The following is a 16,243-nucleotide window of genomic DNA, read 5'->3' as shown; positions in this document are numbered from 1 at the left end:
TGAATGACTACATGGATTGTAATGTCCTGTGTTAATCTGAGCTGCTCTACTTTTATAGTGTGTGTATATGTATGTATGTCTATGCATATAAACCATATAGTGTATATAAGCAAATAAAATGGACTAAATCCCATGTTACTTACCTTAGAAAGAGGTTTCCAGGAGAGATTTAGATGCAAAAAAGTGGATGGTACATCAAAAGGAACTTCAATACTTTCTTCTTTCTTTTTCTCTGTTGGTGGTTGAGGGGTTAAGGCTTTCTGTGGTCTGATATCCCAAAAACATATTGTGCTTTAAAAAAAGTTTACAGTTTATTTTTTAACTAAGTACAAAGAAGAGGTGTAACCTCAGGACTACCATTCTTGCTGCTACACATTACCAATGTGATCATGGCTATATTTAATATCTCTGAATTTAAGATTTTTATGAAATAGGACTGTTTTGCATTGAATATTTTGGGGAATTATACTGTTTATAGGGTTATTTAATGACTTTGCTAGTACTGAGACTAATATTATCATACATGAGAGCTGAGTTTGGAGATTGACACAACCTTTTTTTAAAACATAACAGTTTTATTGAAATATAACCCATATATCACAAAATTCACCCTTTTAAAGTACTCAATTCAGTGGTTTTTAATACATTCATTGAGTTGTGCAAGGCATTACCACAATCGATTTTAGAAGATTTTCATCACCTCCCAGAAAAAAAACGTGTACATATTACCAGTCAGTCCCCATTTCCCTCAATCCCTCCGACTAGCCCTGGGCAACCACTAACCTACTTCCTGTCTCTACAGATTTGTCTATTCTGGACATTTCATATAAATGGAATCATATAGTATGTGGTCTTTTGTGACTGGCTTCTTTCATTTAGCATGTTTTCAAAGGTCATTCATGATGTAGTATATATCAGTACATCATTCCTTTTTATTGCCAAATAATATTCCATTGTATGGACTATACTACACTTTATTTATCCATTCATCATTTGATGGACTTGACAAATGAATAAATTTGGGTTATTTCCCCTTTTTGCTATTATGAATAATGCTGTTATGAACATTTGTTGGTAAGTTTTGTGGGGATGTAGGTTTTCATTTCTCTTGGATATATATTTAGGAGTGGAATTGCTGGGTTATATGGTAACACCTATGTTTAATCTTTTGAGGAACTGCTAGATTGTTTTCCAAAGCAACTGGATCATTTTTGAGGATTCCAATTTCTCTACATTCTCACCAACATTTACTATTTTTTGTCTTTTTTAAACTTTAGCTATCCTAGTGGGTGTGAAGTGGTATCTCATCAAAAGTGATTCTGGGGTTTCCCTGGTGGCGCAGTGGTTGAGGGTCTGCCTGCCAATGCAGGGGACGCGGGTTAGGGCCCTGGTCTGGGAGGATCCCACGTGCCACAGAGCAACTGGGCCCGTAGCCACAACTACTGAGCCTGCACATCTGGAGCCTGTGCTCCGCAACAAAAGAGGCCACGACAGCGAGAGGCCCGCGCACTGCGATGAAGAGTGGCCCCCGCTTGCCGCAACTAGAGAAAGCTCTCGCACAGAAACAAAGACCCAACACAGCCAAAAATAAATAAATAAAAATAAATAAATTTATTTAAAAAAAAAAGTGATTCTGATTTGCATTTCCTTGTGCTTTTGGGGTAATATCTAGGAAATCAGTACCTAATCCAAGGTCATAAACATTTACATTTATGTTTGCCTATGTTTTCTTCTAAGAGTTTTACAGTTTTAGCTCTTATATTTAGGTCTTTATTTCATTTTCAATTAATTTTTGTATAGAGTGTGAGGTAATTATTTTGCAGGTGAATACCCATTTGTCCTAGCACCATTCGTTGAAAAGACTATTCTTTCTCCATTAAATTGTCTTGGTACCCTTGTTGAAAATCAGTTGACCACAGATATATGGGTTTATTTCTGGACTCTCAATTCTATTCCATTGATCTATATGTCCATCCTTAAGCCATTCTCAGTACATCTGTCTCACAACTGTAACTGTGCAGAAAGTTTAGAGATTAAGAAGTGTGAGTCTTCCAACTTTGTTCTTTTCTGTCAAGACTGTTTTGCCTATTTTGTGTCATTGTGGTTTTGAGTTGACAGCTAATGATTTTGAACATCTTTTCTTGTGCTTATTGGACATTTGTCTATGTTTTTTGAAGAAATGTCTATTGATAATCTTTGCTCATTTTTAAATTAGATTATATGTCTTTTTATTGTTGAGTTGTAAGAGTTCTTTATATATTCTTAATAGAAATCTCCTATCAGATATATGATTTGCAAATATTTTCTCCCATTGTATGGGCTGTCTTTTAAATTTCTTGATAGTGCTTCAAAGGCACTATCAACTTTTGAATTTTGATGAAGTTCAATTTATCTTTTTTTCTTTTATTGCTGGTTTTAGTGTCATACAATAGTCTATATACATGTTTTATATGTATATATATATAAAACACATACACAGAGTTGGATTTAATGTGTTTTGTACATAGTAGGCATACAGTAAGTGTCATTTCTCCTCTTATTTCTCCTTCATCACAGGTTGATTATGAAAATCAAATGAGATAATGTATATCTGGTGTTATTTTTAACACAATAAACTTGGTAAAAATTTATAATGATACTTGTTCAGTACTTCAGTATATAATGTCTTTGTAGTAATTATGTGAAAACATAATAAGAACAGCAAAGAATATGCCACATTAGCTCCATAATTTCTATCACTTAGGTTATGAGTAAACAGATTAATAAATTTAAGATATTATTAAAGAATTTAGATGTGTAAGTTAAAGTATTTAGATAAACAGATGGTAACTAGAGACTAACACAACTTTTATTCATTTATGTGAATTAGTTAATATTATTTATTCATTTAATAATGGATAAATAATTAAAATTAATAAAAATATTAATCATATTAATGGTCAAAACATAAATCCTTGGTAGAATACCACAGATGACATAATAAAATATGTTTTAAAATATAATTATAGTTGGTTTAAACCTGTTTTTCCAAATTACATAGCTCTTCTTGAATCTCATTTACAGCATTAATTCGCATTATTTGTAAAATGATTTTGCTAAATACAGATAGCTTCAGTTGAACTTTCTGCATCAATCAATCACACATCCTTAATTAGCAGAATACTATTTTATCTTATTCTGTATTATAAGACCCTTAGTATGGCTAAAGTATAAAGACTAGAACTGATGAATTTTCCGGATAGCTAAAAACTGGGCTTTCTAAATGCATAAACTTTTTCTTTTTACTTTAACAACTTTTGAAGGAACTATTTCCAGAATATTTCCAAATTCAAGGGCCATCATTATAAACAACAATCAAGGACCTGTATCTTCAACATATAACATGTAATATTTTAAGTCTGTTCAGAGCTTCTAAATGTTCTCCAAGGCCACTGAAGAATAGTATAGCTTTCCATTCTGTTGTTTATAATCAACACTATACCATAAGCATCTTTCCGTGAAATAATAATACAATCTTAATTGTTGCATAATATTTCACATGACTGTGTAGGTGCTATGTGTTGTTTTTGCCTGGGCAGCAATTCCCCCCTCCTTTTTTAGCAAGAGCCTTCTAATTGGTTTTTTGAGAACTGCCCCTTCCCCGTTGCATGCAGTCAGGTTGGAACTGTCATTCAAGGTGCTCTGCCATTCCTTCCCTGGCCAAAGGACATGATGTAACAGAAGCCAGTCAGATTCTCCTCTGTCACTCTGAATCTTGAACAGTGACACAATGGTTGGAACCGATCCATTCAGATGGAAGGGGCTGGCCATTCATTCTGGCCATTCACTAGGTATACAGTGAGCCACAGGTGACAATGTATTTGCCTTCAAAGCCTCATTTCCTCTATCCATACGTATTTTTCAGGGTTGAGAATATAAAAATAGTTAACCTGCTATAGTACGTAGTACAGTATTGGCATAAACTTCCAATAAATTTATTTTATTCCCTTAAGTTAACTATAGTTAAATTCTGTTGCTTGCACTCACAGAACCTTACCTAATACGTGCCCACAGGATTAATCATGTCTCCCCAACCCCCTGCCCATGGCTGCTGCTAATGTTACTTATGCCTTCACCTGCCACTCCACAGCTGCTTCTGCTGCAATCAGTGTCTAAAACTTACAGTGTCATGATATCTATTGGGGTCAAAGCTACTTGGAGTGGTAAAGTTTTGCCAGTATTTGGATGCTAGATAATAGTATTGCCCTTCTTATGTCCTACTTCACTCTGAATTTTCAGTTCTATAAATTGGGGGATACAATTTTTAAAAATAAACATTCTTCAACATAGTTACTGAATTACTTATAAAAACACTTGTAATAAATATGCAATAAAAAATGTAAAACTCTTCCACTTTTTAAAAGAAACTTTCCCAATTAAACGTTGTCATCTTTGTAATTGTGAGATAAAATTGAATGTAAACAACACATATTACAAATTTACAAATATGTGAATATGAAGAAACAGAATAACTATAGATAATGTTATATGACATTACCAACCATGAAACGTAGTTAATTCTTCTTTTTACAACATATTCGTATCCACAAAAAGATTTTTTTTAAACCAGCAGCACTCTAACATTCTGTCCTTTAGTTATATTAGGTTTAATTGCTACAACAAAGATTATTTAAGGAACAGAAGAGGACAATGATTTTATAAGCATCTAAAAAAACAATATATTGTTTGAAAACATATTCGGTAATGATTAAAATAAGACATACCAGTCTGCCGAACAAGTGACAAGTTGACAGGATATTCCACTTCGATTTTCAAAGACAGATCCCAATCTGTTAATCTATTTTTAAAAATGCTGGAAGTAAGTTCTGTGTACCTAGGATAGTAATGACTTTTTTCTCAAAGCTTTTTACACTAAAAATTTTTTTCTCCTTTGCTTTAATTTTTATTAAAAGAACAACACAAACAGAATTTGGAAACTGGAAAGTTTCAAAATCAAATATAATTCTGCTATACATATTTTCCAGCCTTTTTTTTCACAGAAACATTTTTACATTTTAAAATTGGTTTTAGGGGCTTCCCTGGTGGCGCAGTGGTTGAGAATCTGCCTGCTAATGCAGGGGACACGGGTTCGAGCCCTGGTCTGGGAAGATGCCGCAGAGCGGCTAGGACCATGAGCCACAGTTGCTGAGCCTGTGTGTCTGGAGCCTGTGCTCCGAAACAGGAGAGGCCGCGATAGTGAGAGGCCCGCGCACCGCGATGAAGAGTGGCCCCCACTTGCCACAACTGGAGAGAGCCCTCGCGCAGAAACGAAGACCCAACACAGCCATGAGTAAATAAATAAATAAATAATTAAAATTGGTTTTAGTTAGTATGCATATAAATTTCCATCCTAAGATCTTTCAGTTAATATAGTTAGAACATTTACCTATGTAGTCATAAATCATTCTGTTTTTTAATATATAGATGATGTATCATAATTTCATTACCATTATTATTAGAAATGTAGGCACTCTGTTTTTCACTATGAATTGTGGAGCTGAACATGGGAGCTTTTATGAGATTGTTAAGCAGGTAAGATCAATAGAAAAGAGACTTGGTGTTAAATTAGATACCTACAGCATGCAGTGAATGCTGGGGTGCCTGCATCCTTTTAGTAATTAGTGGCACAACTCTGCTAGCACACAGAGGAGTCCAAGGAGGGTTAGCGGATCCTTAGAGTCCTAGAAGGTCCAAGATTCCAACCAGCTAGCTCTCAAAGGAGGTGGAAGGTTTTGTGGCGACCTATGAAGGTGCTACTCTCAAATCAATAGGGAAACATGACTTTCCCCAATACCCTACTTACTTGGTAGGATTGATGAGCAAAAGGTCAAACAAAGGTGGGGGTTCCAGCAGCAGATAAACAGTAAAAGTAGGGGTGGAAGGAAGAATACAGGCGCAGCAGTGGTAAGGCCTGTTGGCAAGGCCTGTTGGCAAGGCCTGTTGGCACACGGGAGCTAGGATCCTAGAAGCCTGGCTGACACTGCTGTGGCCTGAGCCCAGTCAGGATCACTTAACAGCTGCCAGCTTCCACTGTGATTGATCAACAATCCAGAACCCATCTTTCCTCTCCCTCTAATAAGGCTTCCCTGTTGTAGGAAGTTCAAGACTCCAGAGTTGCGCTTGCTCTGGAGTTTTATGTTTTAATGATTTAAAAAAAACCCCACAATCATATTATAGAGTTTGGAAAATAGAAGGTTTTAAAATCAAATATAATTCTACCTTACATTCTTTTCCAATCTTTTTCATGGATACACTTTGACATGATTTGTCAAGGTATGCATGCGATTGTATGTCTTAGGACACAAATTGGATTATTTCTTTGCATAAATCTCCCAAATTTGAATTACTGGTCAAAAACTTTGAAAATTTGGATGATTTAAGAACCACATTGACTAAATTGTATTCTAAAACTTTTATGTTGGAACCAGTAATGTTGGAGTTTATTGATTTCACCATTTCATCCTTTCCAACATGGGAAATTACTAGAAAATTTCATTCAAAAGTTAAATAGGTCCAATGGAAAAGAAAAAAATCAAATAGGTCCAAAATAGTACATTATTGTTCCTTTATTATTAATTTCTTTGATATTAGAAAGTCTGAATAATTTTCCTGTTTATCTACTAATTGTTTTTCAGTATATATCTTTAGCTTATTTACTGGAAAATTTGTATTTACCATATTTGAGGCAAATATTTTTCTTCATTTTGCTACTTGCTCTTTATTTTTTAATTTAAAAATTTACATGTGTATGTTTTGAATTTCTTTCAATATTAATTAGCTTAGAAAACTACAGAATCCAGAAATACGATATTCTATTTTGATTTGTTGTATTTATTTTGGTCCATTATAACTTTGAAAAGTAATTGTGCTTTTGCATAATCCATTTGAATATCTTGAAGGGCTAATCACCTTTCATAACACTAAGTTTTCAGAATATTCTTTGATATTCTGACCTTTTAGTTTTTCAAAGTACATAGTAGACTCTTAGTTCCTTGAGGGAAACATTTGGGAAGCTTACTAGTTTTCAAATTCACAAACACCAGCCGTTGTGGGTCAAGTAAAGAACCACAAAGCCATACTGTAGCACAGACGCTAGGCAGTCAGCTGGGCTCACTCACTGCACAAATAGTTTTCACCTACCAACCTCATGATGCACTCAATTCAAGACTGCCTTGCAAAATGACGCATTACTACATGTCGCAGATGTTCAAGGTTGTATGCTCTAAATAGTTGAAATCATAAACTTTAAATTTGCAAAGGCTAAGGGTGTAAAATATTTGCACTCTATTTTTACAACCTTCATTTTCTCCACTGTTGTATTATATCAGTTAATACCACCTACATTTTTTATTTTTATAAAGCACTGAAGTTGACACATTGGCCTTATTATCATCCCTAAGTCTGATCTTGGTCTGTCAACAGTGACACAACTGTGTGACGTGTGGTTTCTGGTTATTTCACAATTAAAATACAAATGAATTGTTGACTTGAAACATCCTCTTTGAATAAAATTTTCGAAAAACTTACAAGCCAGCAGGAGAAAAGTATGAAGCCATCAAGACTCACCTCAAATGTGTCAGGCAGCCAATGTATATCTGTAATAACTTTCCTATGTCCATTTTCTATTGAGGAGACTGCACAGTGTCTGATATACATTGCTTCTTTATTACTCTCTGGTTCAAGGAGAAACATAGGCTGTAAAATGTTACAAGAAAGTTATGTGCTAATTTCAGAGAGCTGATGAAGCAACTCATACTTTACTTATCATTCCAATTAAAATCAATAATTTGGAGAAATACCAGTTCAAGGAAAAACACAAATTAGTGTTTCTATGTATTATATAGTTAGATAATAAGATTATCTTCTTTCTACTTCAGTTTAGTCTAAGATTTTATCTCTAAACTTTTAACAAGAATGACTGACCCATTCCCTAAAGAACCAATGAAATCCCATTTTTGAAGGAGTATTTCTGTGAGTGCACAGAAAACCACATCCCATGGTTTCTTGGTCAGAGACCCGTGATGCTCAGGTTGAAGGACTGGGGGTGAAGATGTGCAAATGGTGGGTGAGTAGTGAGTTGGGAGCTGAGGAATCTCTTCCCAGACCTCTTGGCAGAATCCACAGCTTCACAAATCATAGCGTATTATTACCCGGAAGGCTTGTAACCCCTTCGTTTTATACACGAGAAAATGGATGCTTGCTGAGGGGGTGGGGGACATAACCAAACTCACAGGACTGTGATCTAAAGGCTGGATGCATCGGCCTTCTATCCAGTGCTCTTTCAACTACATCACTTTAGGCAGTCCCTTGGTCCCTTCATTTTATTTAACAACAATAACAACAAAAAAGAACCCCTGGGATAGACAGTACAACCTATTTAGTGGTGTTTTTAATCAAGGGCCTACATAAAAGTGATTCAAAACACATCCACAGCAGATGTGAAGATTTAAGAAATAACACTTTTTTTTTTTCTAGTGAGTCTCTGTTTAGCTTGGCAACCCTGTTGTGTACTTTTTGATAAACTCCTGAAGGGAAAAAATTTGCAACTGAAAAGTTATAAAAAGCTAACCTTGAGTGTGACGTTTTTACTTCTACTACCATCTGCCTTGATGTTTTCTATTCGATCTGCATGTGCGGTAATATCCCACATGACAATCTAAAACAGAAATAAATGTTATTACAACATACTTTCAGGAACCAGCAAATTGCACCTTGAACATTTTAAAAAACCTATTGGTATTGCATGCACTCTGATAAATCAACCACCTTGGGAGGATAATCAAATTTAGCCTACCTCTTAAGTAAGTCAGCAACTCTTATTTTTTATCTTTATTTATTTATTTTAACATCTTTATTGGAGTATAATTGCCTCACAATGGTGTGTTAGTTTCTGCTTTATAACAAAGTGAATCAGCTATACATATACATATATCCCCATATCTCTTCCCTCTTGTGTATCCCTCCCTCCCACCCTCCCTATCCCACCGCTCTAGGCGGTCACAAAGCACCGAGCTGATCTCCCTGTGAGTCAGCAACTTTTAAAGCTTATATAAAAAATGTTTTCTTCTCTTTATTTACTTTTTTGGCTTTATATATTTTTTATTTATTTTGAGCTACACATACATTTATTAATTTTGTTACTCTTAATTTGTTCCTACTTCTCCATCCTGTTATTCAGGATTTTCCCCTTCTTCTTAATAACGTTGTCTTGTCTTTAAAAGAATTTTCAGCACTTTGATTTTTGTGCTTGTGTTAATAAATGCTAGTGGGGTTTTTTTTTTGTTTTTTTGTTTTGTTTTTTTAAATCCAAGATAGGCATAATGCAATTCTCTCTGCTTTGGGAAGAGTTCTTCCTCTGTTTTAGGGAATGTGGGGACACCTGCTTTAGACGCAGGAGAAAGCAGTCTGTTCTCCAGAATGAAGTACAAACACCCAAAATTGTTCAAAAGGCTAGGAAACGATGATTTCTATTTAATTGGATATTACGGCCAACTCTGAATTTGCATATACACAGATGGTCATTTTTTGAAAAATCAGAACAAAGCAGAATATGCAACATTAAATTAGAATAATTTTCAATGACTAAAAGTCATTTCAGTACACTAAAATGTAAACAAAATGTCAGGATCGCAGAATTGTGAATAGTTTTATTTTCAGCATTTGCTTTTCTAAAATATTCTAAAACAAAGTTGTGTCACCTTCTCAATGAGTAAAAACGGCAATATTTGCAGGGCTTGGAGGATGTGTTCTGGGTCCTCACTAGATCACCAGTTATTGTTGAATAAAACCGAGGAAAAAAATTAGTTTTCTTAGGGTTCTGGATAAATGGGCATGGATGATGCAGACATTTACATTTCAACTACCTAAAAGTTTTCCTAGCCACACAATAAAAAATCATTATACCCTTGTAATGGTCAAACTCACTGTATCACAATGAATTTAAACTTTGATCATATAATAGCTATAAGATTTTTGTTTTGCTCTTTTGGAGAAACAGGCAATTGGAAGATAGAATCTAAATTTTATATAAATTAGATAACTTAAAAGAGAAAAAAGAAAAAATCAAATAGGATATCAAATTATACACACATAAATTCAGTGATATAGGTATGTTTTCCAGAGAATTCTGTTTAAATTCTAGATCATTCCCTAACTCCTACCTCTAGGGAAATTTCAGAAGAGGGCTCTTGACCAAGAGGTATTATGCTTATGGTTTTTGTTCTTCCCTGGAATCTTGTACAATGTGTGGTTCTATCCCAGCAACACAAATAGATCTGACCCGGTTTTCTTCCAGGGTCAGATCATAACTGGGTTACCCTGTGGACATCTTGAGCCCAGATACCATGTCTAACACATCTTCATACCCCAGTTCCTGGCATGGTGACTGGCATACAATTGACATGCCTTCCCTCTGCTGAGTTGAACCCTTAAGTTAAAAAAACTACCAGTCAAAATGTGTTACAGAATGCTGTCTAAATTCATAAAGAACTGGAAAAAAAAGCCATATGTACCTGCCCATTTATGCACCCTCCAGCAATGATATTAGGGTCGCTTGGACAGAACTGGAAGCAGAAGATGTCATCTGGGCTTTCCAGCATTAACTAAGGTAAACCCCCAAATTCAAGAGAGAATGAGGAAATTTATTAAGATCATGGCTAGAAATAATAAAGTCAAAAGTCTAATTTTATAGCTATTTATAAGAAACATGCACATGAATTCCATTCCCAGAATTCTACCTCTGGATCGGAAGCTGCTTTTGCTGAATTTTATTCTGGACATTGATCATGCATATGAGAGCAGGTAGTTTCTCAAGGGGACCCAATCTCCCCTCCCTTCCCCTCTGTGGGTCATTGCTGGGGCATGTTATAATTTTTCATAAATAAAAAGACTATGCAATCAGTGTTTCTAAAAAGTGTGGAGAGCAAACTCTGGGGGCCAGGATATTTGTATGATTTTTTCCCTGCTGTATATACCTAGTCTGGCACAGAGGTGAGCACTCAAAAATAAAATGCGTTGAAAAAGAGAAAACGGCGGCGTTGCCAGTGATAATATTACAAATTTTAAAATAATGCAGAACCCATAAGGTAAACAAAACCAAGTGCCTGGAGGGTAGGGAGGAAGCCCTGCAAGGAATACACCAGTGTGAGGAAATAGATATACTAACCATAGTTAGCACCTTAGCTACTGTGTTACCACCAAGCTAAACACTTGCATGGTTACCGTTCTTTAAACATAACAGCCAAAAATACAGGCCCCAGAGGCCACTGGTTTGCCACCACTGAGCTAAAGATTTCAAATTGGAATTGAGGTGAATTATGTTGGTTTATTTGGTACTTTGTGGATTCTAGAGAAACCTCTACTTTTGAAAATGTAATCTTTTAATACTTTCCTATAGTTTTGATTAGAACAAAGACAAAATTAATCATTTGCATCATATCTTTAAGAAATTGTTTGCGTGTCTTTTTAAAGCTATTCTTCAAAATAGAGGAAAGGTTAAAAATTTTTTTTAATAAAAATAAATAAATAGAATATAATTAACTTTATAAGTATATTTAACAAAACTATAAATTTTATATGGAATTTCTATCTTAATAAACTGATTACTGATTTCCTTAAGAAACTAAAATAAATAAATAACATTTCTATTAAAACAAAAATAGAGGAAAGGAGAGTCTTTCTTTCCTCTTTCTATTTGCCTGGAGGTTCAGCCACACTTCCATGGCATGGAGTGAAGAGTAGTTCTACACTGCTGGAAGATGATAGAAAACACCAGTGACAGAATGGCACCATACCTGTGGTAAGTAGGCTGACAAGGAAGAATGACATATCTGTCATTTTGATCTCTGTATCTATGAAAAAGCATCTAGACCCTATAACAGTAAAACTGCCTTAATTCAGATGAATTAGGGAAGAAGGAATAAGGGGACACTAGGGTTTATTAGGGAAAGCCTTAATTACATAATGCTTTATAAAAACAAAATATTATATTTAAGTATGTTGAAAAAACTTAATCTAACACTATAAAGCACCCTCCCCCTAAGCAGAACTCATCTTGAGCAGGTATTGGAAATTGAACACTGCAGGGGCAAACCCAGCCTTTAGCCTTATTTTATTTGGACTGCCGTGTGTTTTGGTTTGGTTTTAGTTGAAGCTGTTTAAAAATTGGGAGATCACACACAAAATTGCTGGATTCTCTTGACAAGTGGGACCACCTGGCAAGGAAAGCAGAAGAGTAGCTGTTCCCATGGATGGGCTGGGTACCCTCTAGGGCCACAGTCCCCACCATTCCCCACTGTCTCCCACACAGTCATCTTTACTCATTACCATCTCCTACTGGTGATCCTTGGAATTAAGGAAATCCATGTGAAACTAAAATCTCTTTGCATTTGAACAATTAGTACCTAAATAAAGTCCATAAAAGAGTTTGCTCTTTAAAATCAATTGAACATTCCTCTTACAATGTTTTTTTTAAAATAACATGTTGATTTGTTCAATATATCTTTTCAATAAACTAAGTGTAAACTTAAATTTTGCTCAAATTGAATGATGACAAATTCTGAATTGAAGAAAGCCTAGCTTTATAGGAGTTTACAACATTAAGTGATTATAAAGTATTTTGCAATTAAAACTGCTAAATATATGTGAAAGTAGTAGTTAAAATTTTTAGAACATGTGGATGACTCTCCTTCATTACCTGAGGATGTATGGGATCGGAGAAACTCCAGAAAAGAATCAGTGATGGTTGCAGCAATAGTTTACCAGAAAAGTGGACCCTCTCTTCAAAGGAGAGTCGTACAGCCACCGACACAGCTATTAGCCCTGATAGAAACACAACTAGAGATTAAAATCTGCAGCAACTGTGCATGGAGAAGTGTTTTTAGGTTTTGTTTTCCTACACAGTCACTGTTCATTTCCATTTTGATGAAACTTGTGTAAAAATATTCTACAGGAGACCAAGAGTGTTTTTAGAGCTCTACTGTCTAATACATTGGTTGCCAGTAGCCATGTGTCACTTATTTAGCACTTGAACTGTGGCTGGACCAAATTGAGATGTTCACAAAATAAACAGTGAACTTTGAAGACTTAGTAAGAAAAAAAGATGTGTTGTGTTTCTTTTTTTGTTCTTTTTTGTGAGGAGAGGGCCAATGTTGGGCAGGAAAGGAAGAAGAAAGAGGGCACAGATGGCTCTGTCCATGGTTCCACCCTCACACATTCCTATCCCCTTGGCTGCTGAGCTCTTTAAAGGAGGTGTATCTCCTATCCTGCCCAGTAAGCTGAGAGTCAGGGGGAATGAAGTTCCAGATTTGGCGTTGCACCAGCTGGGTGAACTGAGCCAGTCACTTTCCTGAGAGCTCTGGTCCTCTCCTTATAAAGTAGAGACCACAATGTGGTCCCACAAGGTAGCTGGGAGGACACATGATGGAGAGAAGGCGCAGAAAGTGCTTGGCAGGTGCCTGCACTCAGGAATGGAAGTTGTCTCATGGAAAGTGAGCTAGTTTGCAATTCTACATATAAAAGCAACAGATTATTTCAATGTCATCCCAGAAGGGAATCCCAGTCATGATTCTGCCTCACCATAGATGATCGGATGCCAGGAGACACAGGTGATCATCTTCTCCGTTAGGTTATGCAGGTGAGTAAAGGACTGGTACTCTTTCAGGTGGGTATCAGTCTTGTCCCCAAAGGTACCTTCTTCTTCTGCCAGGATTTTCCAGTCATTAATAAATGTATTCATGATTTCATTTTGCTGCAGGGCTATTTCAACACTATTTTGTAAAAGAAAAAAAAAAAGAAATCAAGATGTTGGATTTTAATATTCAGTGATACGTCTTTCAGCAGCTCCTCCTGCTTCATTTATACTGAAAGAAAAAGTATTCTCAATTGTATTTGGTAACTAATGATTAATCCTGTGTGAAATAAATGACTTAAGAGAAAAATAATTCAAGATAGTGTGCTACTCAGAACTGCTTCTAGTGCCAGGAAGTTGTTAGTTGACAGCCTCTAGCATCATCACAACTTGCCTCAGTTTCCCAGCCAAGGTCATGCTTTCTCCCAGTCAATGACTGAGCATGGTGGGGGGACCTTCAAGATGGCGGAGGAGTAAGTCGTGGAGATCACCTTCCTCACCACAAATACATCAAAAATACATTTAAATGTGGAACAACTCCTACAGAACACCTTCTGAATGCCGGCAGAAGACCTTAGACTTCCCAAAAGGCTAGAAGCTCCCCACGATGTACCTGGCCGTATGGCCAACAGCATCTTGGTGCTCTGGCTGGGTGTCAGGCCTGAGCCTCTGAGGTGGGAGAGCCAAGTTCAGGACATTGGTCTACCAGAGACCTCCCAGCCCCACATAATATCAATCAGCAAGAGCTCTCCTAGAGATCTCCGTCTCAATGCTAAGACCCAGCTCCACTAAACGACCAGCAAGCTCCAGTGTTGGACACCCCATGTCAAACAACTAGCAAGACAGGAACACAACTCCATCCATTAGCTGAGAGGCTGCCTAAAATCATACTAAGTTCACAGACACCCCAAAACACACCACCAGACATGGTCCTGCCCACCAGAAAGACAAGATCCAGCCTCACCCACCAGAACACAGGCACCAGTCCCCTCCACCAGGAAGCCTACACAACCCACTGAACCAACCTCACCTACTGGGGACAGACACCAAAAACAATGGGAACTACGAACAAGCAGCCTGCTAAAAGGAGACCCCAAACACAGTAAGTTAAGCAAAATGAGAAGACAGAGAAATACGCAGCAGATGAAGGGGCAAGGTAAAAACCCACCAGACCAAACAAATGAAGAGGAAATAGGCAGTCTACCTGAAAAAGAATTCAGAGTAATGATAGTAAAGATGATCCAAAATCTTGGAAATCGAATGGAGAAAATACAAGAAACGTTTAACAAGGACCTAGAAGAACTAAAGAGCAAACAAACAATGATGAACAACACAATGAATGAAATTAAAAATTCTCTAGAAGGAATCAATAGCAGAATAATTGAGGCAGAAGAACGGATACGTGACCTGGAAGATAAAATAGTGGAAATAACTACTGCACAGCACAATAAAGAAAAAAGAATGAAAAGAATTGAGGACACTCTCAGAGACCTCTGGGACAACATTAAACGCATCAACATTCGAATTATATGAGTCTCAGAAGAAGAAGAGAAAAAGAAAGGGACTGAGAAAATATTTGAAGAGATTATAGTTGAAAACTTCCCTAATATGGGAAAGGAAATAGTCAATCAAGTCCAGGAAGCACAGAGAATCCCATACAGGATAAATCCAAGGAGAAACATGCCAAGACACATATTAATCAAAGTATCAAAAATTAAATACAAAGAAAAAATATTAAAAGCAGCAAGGGAAAAGCAACAAATAACATACAAGGGAATCCCCATAAGAAGGGTGTGGCAGGACATATGTAAAGTGATGAAAGGGAAAAATCTACAACCAAGATTACTCTACCCAGCAAGAATCTCATTCAGATTCAACTGAGAAATTAAAACCTTTACAGACAAGCAAAAGCTAAGAGAATTCAGCACCACCAAACCAGCTTTACAATAAATGCTAAAGGAACTTCTCTAGGCAGGAAACACAAGAGAAGGAAAAGATCTACAATAACAAACCCAAAACAATTAAGAAAATGGTAATAGGAACATCTTTGAGAAGATAAACAAAATTGATAAAACATTAGCCAGACTCATCAAGAAAAAAAGGGAGGGGGGGAAGGAGGGTGGGTGGAAAAAAAAGAAAAAAAGGGAGAAGACTCAAATCAACAGAATTAGAAATGAAAAAGAGAAAGTAACAACTGACACTGCAGAAAAAACAAAGGATCATGAGAGATTACTACAAGCAACTATATGCCAATAAAATGGACAACCTGGAAGAAATGGACAAATTCTTAGAAAAGCACAACCTCCTGAGACTGAACCAGGAAGAAATAGAAAATATAAACAGACCAATCACAAGCACTGAAATTGAAACTGTGATTAAAAATCTTCCAGCAAACAAAAGCCCAGGACCAGATGGCTTCACAGGTGAATTCTATCAAACATTTAGAGAAGAGCTAACACCTATCCTTCTCAAACTCTTCCAAAATAAAGCAGAGGGAGGAACACTCCCAAACTCATTCCTTGAGGCTACCATCACCCTGATGCCAAAACCAGCCAAAGATGTCACAAAGAAAGAAAA

The 16,243-nt window shown here is 36.3% G+C and overlaps 1 protein-coding gene across 3 annotated transcripts in view; it reads right to left on the bottom strand.

Annotated features, from left to right (window-relative positions):
- Window positions 1-16,243, bottom strand: part of DNAI3 (dynein axonemal intermediate chain 3) — a 101,145-nt gene that overhangs the window by 35,145 nt on the left and 49,757 nt on the right. For 2 of the 3 annotated variants that reach the window (XM_007173031.3, XM_007173032.2), the window contains 7 exons: window positions 13,615-13,805; window positions 12,734-12,858; window positions 10,551-10,640; window positions 8,609-8,695; window positions 7,606-7,734; window positions 4,764-4,837; window positions 144-291 (listed from right to left, as the gene is read on the bottom strand). In XM_007173031.3, the coding sequence (XP_007173093.2) occupies window positions 144-291; window positions 4,764-4,837; window positions 7,606-7,734; window positions 8,609-8,695; window positions 10,551-10,640; window positions 12,734-12,858; window positions 13,615-13,805 (844 nt within the window). The remainder of the gene's footprint in view (window positions 1-143; window positions 292-4,763; window positions 4,838-7,605; window positions 7,735-8,608; window positions 8,696-10,550; window positions 10,641-12,733; window positions 12,859-13,614; window positions 13,806-16,243) is intronic. The other variant, XM_007173033.3, reaches the window with a different exon arrangement.

The sequence above is a fragment of the Balaenoptera acutorostrata genome, chromosome 1 (assembly GCF_949987535.1).
Source record: "Balaenoptera acutorostrata chromosome 1, mBalAcu1.1, whole genome shotgun sequence".
Classification (NCBI taxonomy): domain Eukaryota; kingdom Metazoa; phylum Chordata; class Mammalia; order Artiodactyla; family Balaenopteridae; genus Balaenoptera; species Balaenoptera acutorostrata.
Note: the sequence above shows the minus strand (reverse complement) of the source record. Positions and strands in the feature narration are given on the sequence as shown.